The sequence below is a fragment of the Chrysochloris asiatica genome, unplaced genomic scaffold (genome assembly GCF_000296735.1).
Source record: "Chrysochloris asiatica unplaced genomic scaffold, ChrAsi1.0 scaffold00121, whole genome shotgun sequence".
Classification (NCBI taxonomy): Eukaryota; Metazoa; Chordata; class Mammalia; order Afrosoricida; family Chrysochloridae; genus Chrysochloris; species Chrysochloris asiatica.
Genome location: NW_006408639.1, coordinates 10,020,470 through 10,039,067, shown reverse-complemented (window position 1 = coordinate 10,039,067; position 18,598 = coordinate 10,020,470). Strand labels below are relative to the sequence as shown.

The following is an 18,598-nucleotide window of genomic DNA, read 5'->3' as shown; positions in this document are numbered from 1 at the left end:
TCGTATGTGAAAAATCAAGGGATTGAAAAATTACGGTGGAAGGGATAAGTCTAACACACAACATAGCAGATTGAGTTTCATGCGATGTTCCTGGGTGGTCCAGATGATTAAGATGTAGCTGCTAATCTAAAGGTGAACAGTTCAAGTACACCAAGAAGCACCTTGAATAAAGGCCTGGTGATCATGTCTGAGAAATCACTCCTTGAGAACCTTTTGAAGTACTATACTATCCTGACACACATGGGGTTGCATGAGTTAAGGTTGACTCGATGGCAACTAGTTTGGTTCTTTTTGGTTTGGGGTTCACTTGGTTGAGGGGAGCTATCTTTAATATCCCGTCACAAGTGGTGTGTAGGAAAATCTGAATAGAAGTAAAGTTAATTATACTTTTTTCTCTGTTTTCATTCTTTAGATTCACCAAAGCCACCAGTCGCTCCCAAGCCAAAGACTCCCTGTCCCCTTATACCACTGACGGCACCCAAATCCCCTTCATCACCCCAACCTGACAGTCTTCACAGTCCAAACTCTATGTTCAGGGGACCGAAGCCCCCCATCGCCCCTAAGCCCAGGCTGGATGCCCCCCACGAGTGGCGAGCCAGCGTCTACATAAACAACAGCTTAAACAAATGTAGCAATGGGAAGCTGCTCTGTGTGGACAGCGGGCTTGACACGGAGCAGCGGTCCAACCTGGAGTGCTCTGAGTCAGAGGCGGACGAGGACTACATTGTGATCCCCAAGGCGTCCCTGAGAGAGGACAAGCCCCCAGATGAGGGCTGTGCCGAGAATGAGGTCTTGATGTCCCCAGGGGCTCCTGGGGACGAGGAAGTTGAGGAGGAGCGAGGGGCCGAGTGCACTGTGGAGGGGACAGGAACCGGAGAGGACAGGACACTGAGTACAGACAGTGATGGAGGCGTGGACCAGGCTACTGAGAACATGGCCAGGGAGGAGGACTGTGAAGAGGCTGAGGAGAGGGCGCTCAGACAGGAGGAAGAGAAGCCAGTAGAAGAACACAATGAGTACAGCCAGGAAGACCAGGGACCTTGGGACAGAGAGGAGGTCTTCCAGAGTGATATCGTCCTGACCCAAGTTGAACTAGAGGATCCAGCAGCCCCAGGTGAGGGATCTACACCCCCTGATATGCCCTTGGAGGTGGAAGAAGACAGTGAGAAAGATAGCGTCACTGTGGAACCAGGAGGCCCGGATGAGCAAGTGGACTGCCACAGCCCCATTGAGGCGGAGAGTGCGGCGGCCAGCAGTGAGCCCACAGAGCAGGAGGACTTGGCCTCAGAGGTCCTGGAGTCAGATGAGACTGTAGAAAACCTGGAAGTCGCTGGGGAGCTGGGTGAAGATTCCACAGTGGAAGGTGGCCTGGCTGATGATATCCCTCCTGACCCAGATGAAAGCATGGGCCAGGAGGTGGATGAAGAACCTCAGGGAGGCGGGGGCCCCACAGAGGATGAACCTGCCGAGGAGAGCTACCAGATCATTCCATTTGAGAACGACAGCATTGACAGTTTCATGACATCCCTTACAGGGAGTCCCTATGAGTTCTTCCCAACTGAGAGCACCTCTTTTTGTAGCGAAAGCTATTCACCTTTTCCCAAATCAGCAGAAGGCTTAGAATCAGAGCAGGAGTCAAAGGTAGAGTGGTGTGCACCTGGGGACCCAGAGGCCAGGACTGAGTGTGGCCAGCGTGACCCTGTGGAGAGCCCTGCCTGTGAGGGTCCCTCTGTCCCTGAGGTGGAAGACCTTCCAGAGGACAACCTGGACAAGGATACTGTGGACGACTCCCTCACCAACCCCTATGTGATTGGTGTCGGCCTTGCGTGCTGGGCTGGCCAGTGTGAGATGCAGACAGGGGCCAACGCTCTGAGTGGTTATGGCACGAGGGAAGACGCGAGCTCTGATGTGGAAGGCAACCTGCTCTCCATCGACAGGAAAAACCTCGTCACAAGAGTCCGGCCCCACTCTGGCAAGGTGGCGGGCTACGTGCCAGAAACTGTCCCAGAAGAAAGTGGACCAGAAGCTGGTTCAGCGGCCGTTGGCAGCAGAGGTACCATTGTAGAAACAAAAAAGACAGGTTCATCCTTGGAGGGGAAGCTTCCAGAAGCTACCAGCAGGGCCCTGCCAGCCAAGCCCAGAGCCTTTACTCTGTACCCACGATCGTTCTCTGTGGAAGGCCGAGAGATTCCATTTTCACTGTTCCATGAGGCAGACGGATATGGGTTAGATGACCCTCGGATAAAAAGAGAGGACAACCTTTCTCTGCCCTGTATGATCGGCTCTTCAGGAAGCTTCTCTCAGAGAAACCACTTGCCTTCCAGTGGCACGTCCACACCGTCATCTGTGGTGGACATCCCACCCCCCTTTGATCTGGCCTGCATCACCAAGAAGCCCATCACAAAGAGTTCGCCCTCACTCCTGACAGAGAGCCACTCCCCAGACCCACCCACCAAAAAGAAGAAGTCCTCCTTTAAGCAGTTCTTGGCGCTGACATTCAAGAAGAAGGTGGAGAGCAAGGTGCACGTGGAGGTGAATGTGTCCTCCTCCCGGTCCTCCTCAGAGTCCAGCTACCATGGGCCTGCCCGGCTCCTGGACATGGAGCGGAGAAGCCTCAGTAACTCACCTCAGCTCAAGTCTCGGACGGGGAAGCTCCGCGCTTCTGAGTCCCCCTCCTCCCTCATCTTCTACAGGGATGCCAAGAGGAGAGGTGTCCCCTTCAGCAGGACAGTGTCCAGAGTGGAGTCCTTCGAAGACCGTTCCCGGCCTCCCTTCCTGCCCTTGCCACTGACCAAGCCACGGTCCATCTCCTTTCCCAATGCGGACACTTCAGATTATGAGAACATTCCAGCTATGAACTCGGATTATGAAAATATCCAGATTCCTCCGCGAAGGCCTGCAAGGGCTGGGACTTTCACGAAGCTCTTTGAAGATCAGAGCAGAGCCCTGTCCACAGCGAATGAGAATGATGGTTATGTGGATATGAGCAGTTTCAATGCCTTTGAGAGCAAGCAGCAGAGTGCAGACCAGGACACAGAAAGGTACCGTAAACTTGTCTTTCCTTCTTTGTTTGGGAGGCAGCTGAAGTGTCTGCTACAGAATGGACTTGCCTTTGAGTCTGTTGTTTTGTTTCCTTCTAGCCATGTGGCTTGGGGTTCGTGGCTTCTCTGAACCTCAGTTACTTCAGCTGTGAAATGGGACTATGCTGGAGAAGTTCAGAGTAGATAATCTAAATGGAACTGTTGTGTGGAATTCGGGTGTGTGGAATTCGGGTTTACAAACGTGAGCGTTTGTATTTACATTCCTTGGGGCTGTGGGGCATTTCTTCTGCTAGTGCCTAAATTCTGTTACTGGCCTCTAGGAAAGTCACCAAGACAGAAGGTTCTGGAGTTTTGCCAGAATCAATCTCTTTTACCATCAGCAAAGTACCTTAAATTGAGATAAATCCTTTTTACTATGTAAATATACACTGTATTCAACAAGGAACTAGAAAAACAATTTAAATTGTGAATTGTGTTAAGAGCTAATGGTGCCCTGAGCTTAATTTCTGAATCAGGTCTTTAAGAAGTGTAGCCAAGCTAATTTTTTTTTTTTTTTTTTTTTTGCGGGGGTAAGGGGGTGAGGGACAGATCCACTTTGGAAGTAAGAGTGAAACACTTATTTTCATTGGGGGTGGGGGTGTTTTTGACCTCACCTTTCCAAGACTGACTGAATGCACTTAATGGTCATCCCAAGTGAGTACTTGCCAAATCTTCTGTTACTTGTATATTGTGGATGCAACTTAAAGGTGGTTCAGTTAAATCTCATTCATTTACATTTTTCTGAGATTTCCGAGCTAGATGGAGAACAAAAATGTTATGATTCTATGTGTGTGTGTGTGGATTGATAGGTAGGTAGGTAGAGAGATAGATAGATAGATTTCTTTAATGTGCAGTGACTTAAACCAATCCTGCACAGCTGTTGCTGCTAGAAATTCCTAGCAGATCTGCAATAATGAATAGGTGGTGGTAGTGGTGATGTGCCGTGGAGTCGGTTCCAACTCATAGCGACCCTGTACAGGGTTTCCGAGGCTGTAAATCTTTACCAGAGCAGAAGCATTCACTATATTGCTGAAGTACAGAATGCTAGGAAGTGTCTGGATGGTGTCTTCTCTTGAGTATTTTAAGTTTCCCACCCTACCTCAAGTCTGAGTGAGGCTATTCATTAGGTTTTTTTCTAGTATTAAAGGGTTTGTTTGCCAAGAAAGGTAACCACCAACCCCGCCTGAGGGGCAGAGTATAATTGGAAAAGGTGGACACGTGGAGCTAGCAGAGTGTCAGATTGCCAGAGCCAACCAGTGCATCCTGTTAATAGTTAGCAGCAGGGCTTGACAAGGCCAGCCCATAGCCTAGTGCCTCCCAGCATTAATAAAAGCAGAACCAAGCTTTCACACCGTCAATTTTCCATGCTTGTTGGGACATCAAGCTTCCCAGTGGTCATCCAGTCTACACTGGAATTCCTCCCACCACTGGGACACACTTGACCGCCTGGAGTAGCTACTCGGATGATGCGGAAGTTTTTCTCTCTGGTTGAGGCAAACACTCACACTGTCCAGCAGGGCTAGTGAACTCATTTCCTCTTCTGTGTGGCAGCAGCCACTTCCATAGAATCACTGAATTTTAGACCTGGAAGGCTTCTCAGATTTCATCCAGTCCTGTTCCAGAGCACGATACAGAGAGGGCAAGAGGCTTGCCTATGGTCTTCCAGCAAGTTAAAGGAGAAATCTCTGCTAGGATTTGGACTTCCTAACTCCTGGCTCAGTAATTTGCAGTGAGAAATGTCAGGCTTTACACTATAGGACCCCTACAGCACTTTAGGGCCCTGGGGACACCTATCACCTTTCAGTTTGTGAAGGGCTGCTTGGCTGTCTGGAAGGGCTCTGGGTTCCTTTATCTGTACTCACCCAAAGCACAAGCAAGTTCCCTTCGCTGAGACGAGCATGACAATGCGAACGGTTGCGCTATAGTAACTGTGTGGTGCTCAGGCTCAGTGCTAGGGCCTTTCCCTGAATCACCTCACGGTCAATGCTATAGTCTTGGTTGAATGACTTCAAGTGTCAGGCTCTGAATTTCAGAAGCACCATGGGCCCTACTCTGGAGCCGTGTCACAAAAGGCCAGACTGACAGGGCTAAATGTCCCATGCAGGAATCGCATCCTTTTGGAGTCAGCAAGCAAAGCTTTCTTCTGCTTTCGTACATGCGACAGTTGGAAGCAAAGGGGGAGGAAAATCCCCTCAAGGGGCTGGAACAGGTCTGGTCAAGGGAGGTTTCAGACACGTCAAGTTGAGAGGTATGAATGACAGCCAGTGGTACCCCCACTTCTGCACTTTCAGCATAGAAGGTGCTGCTGGTTTGAGACATGTCCACAGGGATCCTCAGGGTCAGATGGGCTGAGAGGGCCGGGAGGTAGTTCCTTCCTCCTTCCGCTACTGACCCTGCCCCATACCTTGCTTTAGGATCTGAGGCAGAAGCCAAAATAAATACAGACAGCCCTGAAAGAGCACAAGATAGCGCACTGGAAGATGTGAGGCCAGAGTCTGTTCAAGAACTTACCATGGGCCCTAGGGAATGGCTGGCCATGGTTTCTTCATGCCTAAACTGAACAGGTCTTTATTCCTCCACCATTAGCCTCTCTGGCATCACCTTTACCACCTATACTGCCTGCTCTGATGTGTACTTACTCATTCTTATTCTTGCAATTAATCCATGTTGTTGTTGTTGTTGTTATGTGCCATGGAGTCGGTTCCGACCCTGTACAGAGTTTCCAAGGCTGTAAATCTTTACAGGAGCAGAAAGCCTCATCTTTCTCCTGCGGATCAGCTGGTAGTTTCAAACTGCTGACCTTGGCAGTTCGCAACCCGATTCATAACCACTACGCCACCAGCGCTCCTTAATTAATCCATATTGCTTACTTAATGAAAGATGTTTAGATAAGAAACTTTATATACAACTATTGATAAGTGGAAAATCAGTATCTGCTACCATAAAAGGCAATTGAAAAATAAGACACAAAGAAAAAGAAAATATCACTAGTAATGTCTAGGTTGAGTTTATTACTTGCCAAGGTGTTGAGCTGGGGAGCCTGGCCTCTTTGTTAAACAGGGAGATGAGCAGAACTTCAGAGGGGTCAGAGCCATCTTGGTCCCACATGGAGACTTTCAGCTTGACATAATCAGAAGGATAAAAAGAGGCTTGAGAAGGGTGTGATTCAGTGTTACTGAGAGCCAAGTCCTTTTTCCACTAAAAGGACTTCCTGTTAAGAAATACAGAATCAAAAAAGAAGGAAGGAAAATGTCAACTGTATTCTAGAATTCAACAAGTTCTATGAGACCCCGAAATCAGTGAGCAGTAGCTCAGGGTCTAATGTTATTGTTGTTGCTAGGTGTCACTGGGTTGGTTCTGACTCATAGTGACCTTATGAACAACAGAACGAAACACTGCCCTGTCCTCTGTCACCCTCACAATTGTTGCTACACTTGAGCCCATTCCTGCTGTTACTGTGCCAATCCATCTCCTTGGGGGTCTTCTTTTTCTTCACTGATCCTTCATTTTACTGAGCATAATGTCCTTCTCCAGGGACTGGTCCCTCCTGACAACATGTCCAAAGTATGAGAGATGAAGTCTGGCCATCCTGGCTTCTGAGGAGTACTCTGGCTGTACTTCTTCCATCACAGCTTTATTTGTTTTTCTGGTAGTCCGTGGTACATTTAAATATTCTCTCCAGCACCGTAACTCAAATGCATCGGTTTTTCTCCAATCTTCTTTATTCAGTGTCCAGCTTTTACATGCATAAGGGTCTAATGAGCGAGGGTAAAAAGGCTCTTCTATGTAGTTACCTCTTTGAGGCTTTTTAGTAGCTATAATAATCTTCTTATTAGCTACTTTCTATGTTATAAAATAAAATTACTTAAATTGTTATGTGTTCAGGTTTTCAGTGGTATACAGTGAAAGGTTTTGTTCTCCTTTCCTGTAAAACATACCCTTCAGAGCATTCTTTTGTTCCAGACTTTCATGCAAAAGAGGGAGAAATGTCAACAGTTGTCTCGCATCTAGTCCGATACTTTACTTTTCAAATAGTGTGCTTCGTGACCTCCGTCATTCACACTCTCAGTAGGTCACACACTTAGTGGGTCAGTCACACTCTTTATGGGTCATGCCGTCAGTGATCTTGAGTGGTTCACACCATCAGTGATGTTTAGTGGGTCACACCGTCAGTGATGTTTATTTCTGAGTCTCTACTACACCTCAGTGTAGTGGTTGTCCACTAGAACTTCATAAATACATGTTGAAGAACTGATGATTTTAAACTTCACAAGGAGGAAAGAGCCATCCTTTATTAAGTACCTATTTTAGGCAGCAGTTTCAGGTGCTTTGCATATACTTATTAAATTAAAGTCACTTCACCAACAGTCTTGCCCAAAGTGTCTCGTTAAACGTATGTTTGTTTTGTTTGTTTTAACATGATAAGGAAGCTACTGTAGTATTGTATGGGGGTGGGAGTGAATAAAGAAGTATTGCTACTACAACTCCAATTCATACGTGCTTGGGTTTATTCCAAACAAAACGTGTTTAAAAAATATCTCTGTGATCAGTGTACGGCTGCAGATAAATTCCCTCAGTAATACATTTGTCTTAGTCTTATTGTTGTTGTTAAGTGCCGCCTAGTTCATTCTGACCCATGGTGACTGCGTATAGGGTTTCCAAGGAGCAGCTGGTGATCTTGAACCACCGACCTTGCAGTTCAAATGACTTTGCAGTGCAGCGCATTAACCCACAGTGCCACATCGGGACTCCTAGTCTTCAAAAAATGTCCAGTGAACACAGTGGGTGTTCTTCCAAGGGATCTGCGAGGCCAGTTCAATTTAAGGCAGAGAGGTTAACTGAGAATGTGTCGGGGGCTGTCTGAGGGGATTCCAAAGTGGGAATGGAGTGGTGTGGTTAATGCGCTGCATGCAGAGTCAGTTGGAACCGCAAGGTTGTTGGATCAAACTCGCCAACTTCTCCTTGGAAACCCTATGCAAGGAACCGATTCTAAGGCACTTAACAACAACAATAACAAAGGGGTAATGTTGATAGATTTTCCTGAAGGACACAAAATGATCCCGGGGACTTATTTTGAAGAAATTTTAAGAAAGCCGAATGCAACATGGTTGAGAGAAAGGCCAGGAAAGTTGTACCAAGGAAATTTTTTTTCAATCACCACTGTATACCTGCTCCTTCTGTAAGAGTAGCGAGGGCTGTGCTCTAAGAATTTATTTGGGAAACCTTACTCCCCCCAACCCTGCAGCCTCAATCTTGCCCCTTCTGACTACTTTTTGTTCCCCAACCTCAAAGAACATTTTAAAAGAAAATTATTGGAGTCCTTTGAGGATGCCAAAACTGCCACGTAGACTCAGCGTAAATTGAATTCTTCAGACTAGAGTTAAGAGAGATTGCATCATTGCCTTCAGAAGTGTACAAACCTAGATGGAAGGTATGTTAAGAAACAATAGCTTCACTCAACAGATGTTGGGTGAAGAACACCAGAGAACAGGCTGTAGTGGCAGCAGTCCTGGATTGAGACAGATAGACTTGCTACTTGTGTTCATATCATTTCACCAGGCCTCAGTTTTCCTATCTGGAAAATGGGCACTGGGAATTTCACTGTGAGTTGCAAGTGAGATAACAGCTTTGTTGTTGTTAAGTGCCACAGACTCAGTTCCACCTTTCCTTTCTTCTCTGAAGGCTGGTGAGCTTGGTGGTCTGGTGGCAACTTGTCTGTAAGACTTGTAAGCTGTCTTCCCCTTCCTCAGGGCCATAGTGGGGAAGACTTTGCCCTCCTGTGGCCAGCTGTGCCAGAGGAACAACCATGCTTGGGGTCACACTGCTCACAAGGGAACCTTCAAAAGATGAAGTCCACCGAGTGGCAGCAACTTCTGAGAGTTTGTTATGCATTCCTGAGAGAGCTGTTGGAGGCTCCGAGGTTGAGCAGCCCAAGATTCCTTCTCACAGTCTGCCTTCTTCGAGAGTTGTCCATGGTTGGAAGACTGTGTGACTTGTATGCTTAAGAATTTGTGAATTAGATGTGGCACTGTAGGATAAGCACTGGACTGCTAACCCCAAAGTTAGTGATTCAAACCCACTAGCTGTTCCTCGGAAACCTTATACAGAATGGCTATGCATCAGAACCGACTTGACGACGCTTAATAACAACAGGACCAGTCTTTGCGTGAGGTCATTGGGCTTGGTAAAATGGAGGGTCAATGAAAAAGAGAAAGATGCCCAACAAGATGGACTGACAAGTGTCTGCAGCAGTGGACTCAAACAGAACAACAGTTGTGAGGCACAGGACTGGGCACTGCTTTGTTGTGTTGTGCGTAGGGTCATTATAAGTTGGAACTGAGTCTGAAGCACCCAACAATAACAACAGCAACTCCTTGGAGTCCTGGGGTGGCACTGTGGGGTAAGAACTGGCCATTCAAACCCACCAGCTGCTCCTCAGAAAACATATATAAGGTTGTTGTGAGTCAGAACCAACTTGACAGCACTTAACAACACTCAGCCAGTGGTCAAGCATTCAGTTGCTAATCTGAAAGTCAGTGATTCAAACCCAGCAGCCAAGTGGAAAGAGAAAAATGTGGTGATGTGTTTCTGTAAAGATTACAGCCTTGAAAACGCTACGGGGCAGTTCTCCTCTGCCCTGGAGGGTCACTATGATTTGGAATCAATTCACAACAACGCAGGACGCACAAACAACAACCAATAACTCAGCCAAAGGGAGACAGGAAGTTCTGATGCATGCAACTGCGTGGATGAGTTTTTGAAAATGTCACACTAAGTGAAATAAGTCAGTCACAAAAGGACAAATACTGTATGATTCAACTTCTGTGAAATGAGCAAATCTATAGAAACCAAAATGCTGACTAGGGTTGGGAGGAGAAGGGGAGTTTTTGTCTAGGGGACATTGAGTTTCTGTCTTGTGGGAAAGTTATTTGGAAAAGGGTAGCAGGAATGCTTGTACAACTGGAAAATGTAATCACTTTTTAGAAATGTCATGTATGTTTTGTTACGTATATTTCATTACTGTTTTGTACACATTGAGTTTGTGGATTGGTCACATTATATGACATGCAAGAGGACAGAAAGTGGGGAGACCCAGGTAGTTGAATGTTTGGGCTAGCTTGATGACCGAGCACCTCTGTGTTTGACAAATGAGTCATCAGGGTCAAGGACAGTGCTGAGTGAGGTGTGGGAGGAGAGGAAGGTGGACCAAGTACCACCCTGGCTTCAGTGGACTTACAGTCCAGAGGAAAGAGAAGACTCAGTCCCGGGTCACAGCATTCAAGAGAGGAAAAACTCAAGATCTCAAGAGTAGGGCTGAGGTGGTGTTTGAATGAAAGCAAAGAAGGTCTTGGTCATTTGGGAGCGATAGGGAGAGATCATTTCAGGAAGAAGGAGGGGTGGGGAGAACATGCGGAAAGGACTTTCTCACTGTGGGTTTGAGCAGCTAGAACTGCACTGAAAGAGATTTAACTTGTTCCAAAGGTAGCTTGTCATCCCTGCTCTGGAAAAGAGTTCACATGGTCTGCAGAGATGGAGAATACAGGGAGGAAATTGGGTTGAAAGACTGAAAGACTAAACTCAAAAGATGTCATTTTCTGATTTCTAGTTACTACGATAAAGTGTTACTCATTCACTCTGTTAATGTTTGTTGAACATCTACAGATACTATTCTGTAGATACAATGTCAGATACTATTCTAGGTACTGCAGGGATGAGGCAGTCTGGTATGACTATAAGATAAGCACTAGAATGCTAACCTAGTGCTGTAAGATAATGTTAACCAAAAGATCAATGGTTTGAACCCACCAACTACTTCTTGGAAACCCTATGAGTAGGAACCAACTCAACAGCATTTAACAACAACAACAGTACATAGGGATACACTGGATGAGAGAGAAGAGGGGAGGCTCACTACCTAGGGGTGGGGTTCATGATGAAGACACAGTCTAAGAAGTGAAAGCTTGTGTGAGCCTGGAGGTCAGACAGGACCTTGAAGTGTTCAAGAGATGGTACACAAATGTGTGGCTGTGAAGTGAAGTTGGGAAGGCAGGTTGGGGCCCAATTGCAAGGTGTCTTGTGCATCCGTTTCCTGTGTCTGTACTTTAGCCCCTTATCTGTGGGCGGATGAGGTAGGGGGTCCATGGTGATTTCTAGTGAGGGTGTGGTGGGTGAAGCGGTGACGTGATGAGGATCATGCATTGACATGAATACTTTGTTGGCATCAAGAGAGTGGAGGGGAAGGAGATAGAGGAAGCAGAAGAGTTAAGAGGCTTTTTTAAGAGTAGTGGTCCACTCAGGAGTTGACGAGGACCAAAGCAGGGCTGTAGACAGATGGCAAGGAGCAGAGAAGAGTTATTTCTAGACTGTACACAGCAACCCCAGCCCTCTCTGAGTTGCTCGATTAATTCCAGGACTACCTACATCATCTTTGCATGTCGCTTCTCATTCTTGTTTAGCCCCAAGTAAATAACAGCTTTGAAATACTTTCCTATAAAAGACATAGCAAAATAATCAAATCTTTGAAAGTTAAAGGATGCAAGCCAGGCATAAAGTTCCAAGAGGTAATTGCCTGGGCAGTCCAGTCCAAGAACAGCAGCTGCAATGAAATTCTGAACACCCACCTTCCTACGTCCGGACTTGAGGCACAAAATGTAGTGAGTACTTGGCTGAAGAAAGTCCCTGAGAGAGTGAAACCTGACTTTCAGTATTTTACAACCGTAGACAGTGCTACATCAACAAATATATGCACCACTGTAAAACAAAGGTGATTTACAGCTCTTTGTATAAATCCTTGGGTGTGATGTGGCAGAGGTGCGGCTCAGCCTCCTGCTATTAAGTCCCTTCGGTGCTGAAAGCCACGCAGGCTTGATTTTTGGCACATCCTAGCTGTGGTATTCATTGGTATCTTTCTATCTGCCTGTAAGCCAGGAGCCTTCCTATTATTATTATGTTTTTGACAAATGAACTCATGCAGAGCTTTCATTAAATTTCATTGAAAGGACCTGGAAATGCCATAAAAATTATTATAATCTCAAAACCATCACATCCTAACGCATGTGACTGTGCCTCTCATTGAAATTGACTGATGAGAATATTCGGTTTTTAATTTTCTGACTTAAAATAAGACCATCTGCAGCTGCTTTCTTAGCAATAATTTTTAATTAAATGCAATAAAATTTACAGGGAAGGGCCCTAATAAGAAAATCATGTCAGGAACACTCTTATTGTAACATTACTAGTGTTGTATTAAGACCCCGACTTTTTTGTTTTTTTTTCCTTGCAGAGCTATAATGTAGAAGAAATCCTGATTAAGTGTTAATCACAATGTGGTTTTTACCTTCATAAACTCAGGGCTTCCCTCAATGGGAGGTGTGAAAATAATTCTCACTAATAAAAGGCAGTTGTGTTGTTAAGAGGTCTTTGGTAAAATGTCAGTGACTGGTCTCCCTGACCAGCTGAGCCCCAGAGGAGTCGTGAGGTCTTTGTTCCAACTTGAATCTGAATGGTACTTGATCTGTTTGGGCCCCTCTCCTCGGGCCTGTGGAATGGGGATGAGCATGTTGCACTTAGAATGCAGACAAAGAGAAGAAGCATCTCTTGTCAGTGTTTCATGCATTCACAGTCAGTATGCACTTTGTTGTTGTTAGCTGCCATCCGGTTGGTCCCTGGTGCATGGCGACCCCACGCACAACACAAGGAAATGCTACCTGGTCCTGGACCAGCCCTGTGACCACATGCAGACCAGACCACTGTGATCTTCCAGTTTTCATTGACTGATACTTAGAAGCGGATCGCCAGACTGTTCTTCTTAAGTTTGTCTTCATCTGGAAGTTCCAGTGAAAACTGCCCATCCTCATAGGAACACACAAGCCTGCGCTGATGGGTGCTGGCCAACTGTCAGCTCAGTGTTGCTCAAGGAGCTTCAGGTGCTGGAGCGAACAGACAGAGGAGGTCTCTGCTGTCACAGAACTGGCATTCTCCTGGGGAGAGGCAGACAGTAAACCCGTATGTAAATGAGACCATTGTGCCCTGGGAAGAAGGAAAAAGAGGGATGTGATGGGAAGTAAGTGGAAGGGGTAAGGCAGGCTTCTCTGAGGAGCTGACTTTTCAGTGGACCTTAAATGACAGTATGACAGAATGGAGGGGAGGGCACTCCAGGCAGAGAGGTAAGCAGAAATGGAGGCTCTGAGCGTGGAAGTCCTTGTGGGTTTGTGGAGAGGCACAGAGACCTGCAGAAAGTGGTAGGAGATGAGATGGATAGAGGCCTTCATGAAAGATTTTACTTCATGAATAGCCATTGGAGGGCTATGTTAGGATCCAGAAAGGGTTGAAATATCTGAACTTTTCAGACCATTTCCCAGGACTGTTATGTTAAGGGTCAGGGCAGCAGCTAATTTGAAAATGCAACAGAGAGTATTTGTTATTCGGAATGGTTGTCAGGATATAAAGGAGTCAGAGTTTAGGTCCTAGATCTGCCCTTGGCTGTGCATTGTGAGCATCTGGGTCTCAGGTCTCCCAACTGTGATTGATCTGGGATGTTTTAGAACCAGTTCTCCATTCGAGTGCCCTTTCCAGAAGGAACCTAGAGGAAACTATCCAGGCCAGATCAGAGGGGGTGGCAGGGGATAACTCTGGGCAATGTCTTGATTAAGAACTTGCTGGATTTGGTCTCATATTCCCTAATGCATTGCATTGATTTGATCCCGTGAGTAGTGAGCAAGAGAGTGATGCCGTCAGCTAGTGTTCAGGCACAACTATTGTCCGCTGTGGGATGGAATGGAGAAAAAGACGCTACCAGAGTAAGGGAGCTAAAACATCGAGGGATCAAGACTTAACAACAGGACTTAGCCTCTTAGTCCTCTATGATGGTTTAAACTGGGGGACATTAGCCATAGCAATGGACCGGTGGTTTGGAGCAGAATAAACCAGAGCCAAGTTTAAGCCTGAATTTCCCAGGATGTGTGATGGCATCATTCACAGTTGACAGAAACAGAGAGGAAGTATGAGCAGCAGGAAGAGAGAATGTGCTCAAGTCCAGCTCTGCCCCTTACCTTGTTGTCTGGAGCGAGCCTCAGTTTCTTCACCTGTACTAGTGACATAGTGATCCTTCAGGGAGATAGTGTATGTGCAGGTCTGTGTCAGGTACTGAAAAATAATACGTTCGGTCTTCTACTTTGCTGCCAGTAGCTTAGGTGGACAGACACTGTTCCCACTGCAATGCATGAGGTTTTATTGAGTGATCACAATATACATGCCAGGCACCATCTTAGACCGCATCTTAGTTATGTTGTTGCTACACAAGCAGGTGTCTTAACAACCGCATTTATTCTCTCACCGTCTAGGAGGCTAGGAGTTCAGTGTTGGGTGCCAGTGTTAGGGGTCGGCTTTCTCTCTCTTTTAGCTCTCAGCGAAGGTGTTTGTTTCCTCTCAACATCCGTAGGCCCAGTGTCCCTTGGCAATCTCCATGTTTCTTGACATCAAACTTCCCTTGGGTCTGGGAGGTTCTCAGAGCAGCGACCCTGAGCCCAAAGGATCTACAACCACTTGCAGTTCTTCTTTCTTGGTGGTACTGAGGCCTTACTCTGTCTGTTCATTAATCTTAAGGTGGCGATGTGCCGTGGAGTCGGTTCCAAGTCAGTGACCCTGTATAGGGTTTCTGACTCTGTAAATCTTTACGAGAGCAGAAAGCCTCATCTTTCTCCCACAGAACAGCTGGTAGTTTCGAACTGCTGACCTTGCGGTTTGCAGCCCGATTCGTAACCACTATGCTACCAGAGCTCCTTCACAAGGAGAGGTTAGGATTTACAACACATCACACAGTGGAGGATGATCCCTTAATACTAGGAATCACGGCCTAGCCAAGTTGATACGTACTTTGGGGGGACATGCTTCGATCCTTGACAGATCCAATCTGTGTATTAAATCAGTTGATTTTAAAAGCTACCCTGCAACATAGATATTTTTATTGCTTACACTTGACAGATGAGGAAACTGAGGCACAAAGAGGTTTACTGAAGGGCCTTGGCTCACTCAGCCCAGAACTGGAATTTTATCCCAGGGAGTTTCTAGCACCATGTCCTTACTTTATGTGCTTCATTTCATTTACTGGACATTCCTTTGGGTCGGGGGGAGTTGTTGTTAAGTGCCGTGAGTCAGTTCTGACCCATAGCAACCCCTGTATAGGGGTTCCAAGGAGCAGCGGGTGAGCTTGAACCACCAACCTTGCAGTTCCACCGACTTTGCAGTCTGACGCATTAACTCACAGCACCACTCCAGGATGCCTTTGGGGGAGGGGGGGGGAAGTAGTCACCAGTTTATGTTTTCAGTCGAGGAGGAAACTGAGGTTCAGGGTGGTAGCATAACTTCCAAGTGATGGAACTAGGACTAGAAGGCAGGTCTTCCTAAAACAGGGTGTACTGTCTTTTCTGGCTCACCCTCTGTAAGAGACCCCACCATTGGACTTCAACATCTCCAGGTGTCAAACGGGGTACATACACTGGGGTTTGAATCTTCACAGTGGAAATTCCCTTGTTACCTGGGTTGAGAGTCAGACTGCTTCTGTTGACTGTACACATGCTTAAATGTGGCCAGGGATGATGTAAAAAATATTTATAGAGAGAACATTACACACGATTACAGTAACCATCAAAGGGATGATCTTATGCAGGAGGTTAACGTTTCCGTAGATGACCTGGCGGGCCGTGGGTGGGGCCCTTAGGGAATTTATCATCCTTGCTTACCATACGCTAGGTCAACGGGACAAAAAGCTCAGCATCCTTTTTGAGTGATGGATTAATGTGTGTCAGCTGGCTCTTCGAGAATGCCCCAAGATGCTCCAACCTCCAGCCTCCCAAGAGTCAAGGCAGCTACTGAGCTGTGTGCTGAGGCTTTCAGGCTTATAGCTGAGAATTGCAGTGATCTCCATGTAGAGAAGCCTAGGTCTCGGATGATATCCTCTAAGGTGGAGTTATTGGGGTTGCAGATGTTTTCACGGATGATGTGACTGGTCTCTCTGTAAACAGGGTTGATCTGGAGCCCTGGACAGAGCCCAGAGGAAGTTTCTCCAGGTCAAGGCTTGACCTAAGAACTTGAAATTTCAGATTTGCTTGTATGATTTTAATTAAGGAAAGTAGATGCCAAATAAACAAAAAACCAAAGCATGCTTTAAAGAACCTGTACATAATGTATTTCCAAATACTGAGAGACTACTTCACACAGCTGCCTTGTGAAAAAGTTCCCTTTCATGGTCGGTAATCAAACAGATGTGGAAGGATACACGAATGTTTCATGCACAGGCCAAGAAGTCAGAGTTTTAATGGTCATCCATGATTACATATCTGGAGTCCTAAGGAAGCATGTGGGCTGGAGTGGCCCAAGGAGACCCTGTTGTTGTTGGTTGCTATCCGGTAGACTCTTAATTCTTGGCAACCCTATGTGTGCAGAGTAGAACTGCTCTGTAGTTTTCAAGGCTCTGACCTTTTGGTACCAGATCACCAGGACTGTCTTACAAGTTGCCTTTGCATGGGCTCAAACCACCAGTTTCCAACTAGTATTCAAGTACTTAGTCAGGTATGCCACTCAGGATGCCCTAAGGGGACCTTAGGAAGATTCCATGTGTGCTCTGAGATGACTTCCAAGATGCACCTCCGATGCTCATTCCTGTGAATCCTCTGACATGGTAAAAAATCAGCACTGGGAGGCGGGCAGCTCCTGGGGAGAGTGCCACAGCCCTCTAATTGAGTCTCTAGCCTGGCTGAATCTAAGCAGACAGGAAGAATGCTCATGTGCTATTCCTTGGGCTCCTGAACACTACTTAATCTCAGTGCTTGCCAATCTTCTTTTGCAGCAGAATCCTTTTTCTAGTGAAATCTTATTTGGAACTGCAACATAAGACATGAGTGTGTTATTATTCTTTTTCATAACTTCAATTAAGGAGATTCTCACAGAAATTGTAATCAAGGATAGAAATGTTGGAAGTTGGAGTTATGGAGTGTAGTGCTGATCTTAAAGCCCAATTAAGGGCGATGATTTTGTGAAACTTGTATTGTGGATTGAGAGTATGATCTCTCAGTGTTGTTGTTAAGTGCCTTCCAGTTGGTTCCGACTCATAGCGATCCTGTATAGAGTTCATGAGGAGCAGCTGGTGGGTTTGAACTGCCAACCTGTAGTTTGCATTCCAGTGCTGATCCTACAGCACCACATCTGGAGCCAGATGTTGTTGTTGAGTGCTGTCAAGTTGGTGCCAATTCGTAACAACCCCGTATAGGATTTCCAAGGAGTGGCTGGTGAGTTTGAACCGCTGACCTTGCGGTTCAAAATGATCTTGTGGTCTAGTGCTTATCCTATAGCACCACCCCAGGTCTCCATAGGGCTGGGTTTAAATCCATGCTCAGTCACTTACTAGCTGTGTGCCCTCCGGCCAGTTACTTAATCTCCCTGTGCCTCAGTTTCCTCATCTGAAAAATACAGAAAACAGCAGTGCTGCCTTTAGGGATTATGAGGATTAAGTAAATGAACAACTTGCAAAGAATTTAGCACAAAGTGTATTGTAAGTGCCCTATATATACTTTAGCTATTATGATTAGCGAATCGACTCGACGGCACTTATCAACAACATTATGATTAGCACTGTGTCAACATCTGTATTCCTGAAATTCAAAGCAGAAATTTGTGAATCTTCACCCACAGGAGCTGAAGGCTTCTGAGGAGTTATCTGTTTTATTGTGTCTTTTTCACCAATAAGTCAACCAATTTCTTATAGAACTGTGTGCCAGTAAGTAGGAAGGTGGAAAAATGGTGGTTCCTGCTCACCTTTCTAAAAGAGGTCTTTAATTATACATCATCATCAAGTGGGATTTTTTTTTCAGGAATACAAACTTGTTTCAATGTTAGAAAATCCATCAATGTAATATGCCACATTAATAGAACAAAGGAAAAGAACCACATAATCATCTCAGTCGACACCAAAAAAGGCAACCAATCAAATTTAGCACCCTTTCTTGATAAAAATTCTCAACAAGATAGGAATCAAAAGGAAAGTACCTTAACATGATTAAGGACATTTCTGAAAAACCAGCAGTCAACATATTCTACTCAATGGAGAAAGACTGAGAATTTTCCCCTTGAAAACAGAACAAGACAAGGATGCCACTTCCGTTCAATATTGTGCTGGAGGTCCTGGCCCCAGCAGTATGACTAGACAAGGAAAGGTTTCCACAAAGGAAAGGAAGAGGTGACACTATTTCTAGTCACAGATGACATGATTCTATATCTAAAAAAATCCCAAAGAATCCACTGAAAAGTTTCTAGAACTAATTGAGGAATTTAGCCAAGTTACAGGATAAAGCAGAGATGTCAGCTTGAGGACTAGGGTACGCCTGACCCAGGCCATTGTGTTTTCAATAGCCTCATATGGATGTGAAAGCTGGACAGTAAATAAGGAGGATCGTAGAAGAATTGATGCCTTTGAGTTGTGGTGTTGGAGGAGAATACTGAAAGTGCCATGGACTGCCAAAAGA

The 18,598-nt window shown here is 45.9% G+C and overlaps 1 protein-coding gene across 1 annotated transcript in view; it reads left to right on the top strand.

Annotated features, from left to right (window-relative positions):
• The first annotated feature begins 528 nt into the window (after positions 1-528).
• The window catches only part of FGD5 (FYVE, RhoGEF and PH domain containing 5), a 204,191-nt gene continuing 186,121 nt past the window's right edge, over positions 529-18,598 (top strand). The window contains exon 1 of the mRNA XM_006868675.1: positions 529-3,041. Coding sequence (XP_006868737.1) covers positions 529-3,041 — 2,513 coding nt within the window. The remainder of the gene's footprint in view (positions 3,042-18,598) is intronic.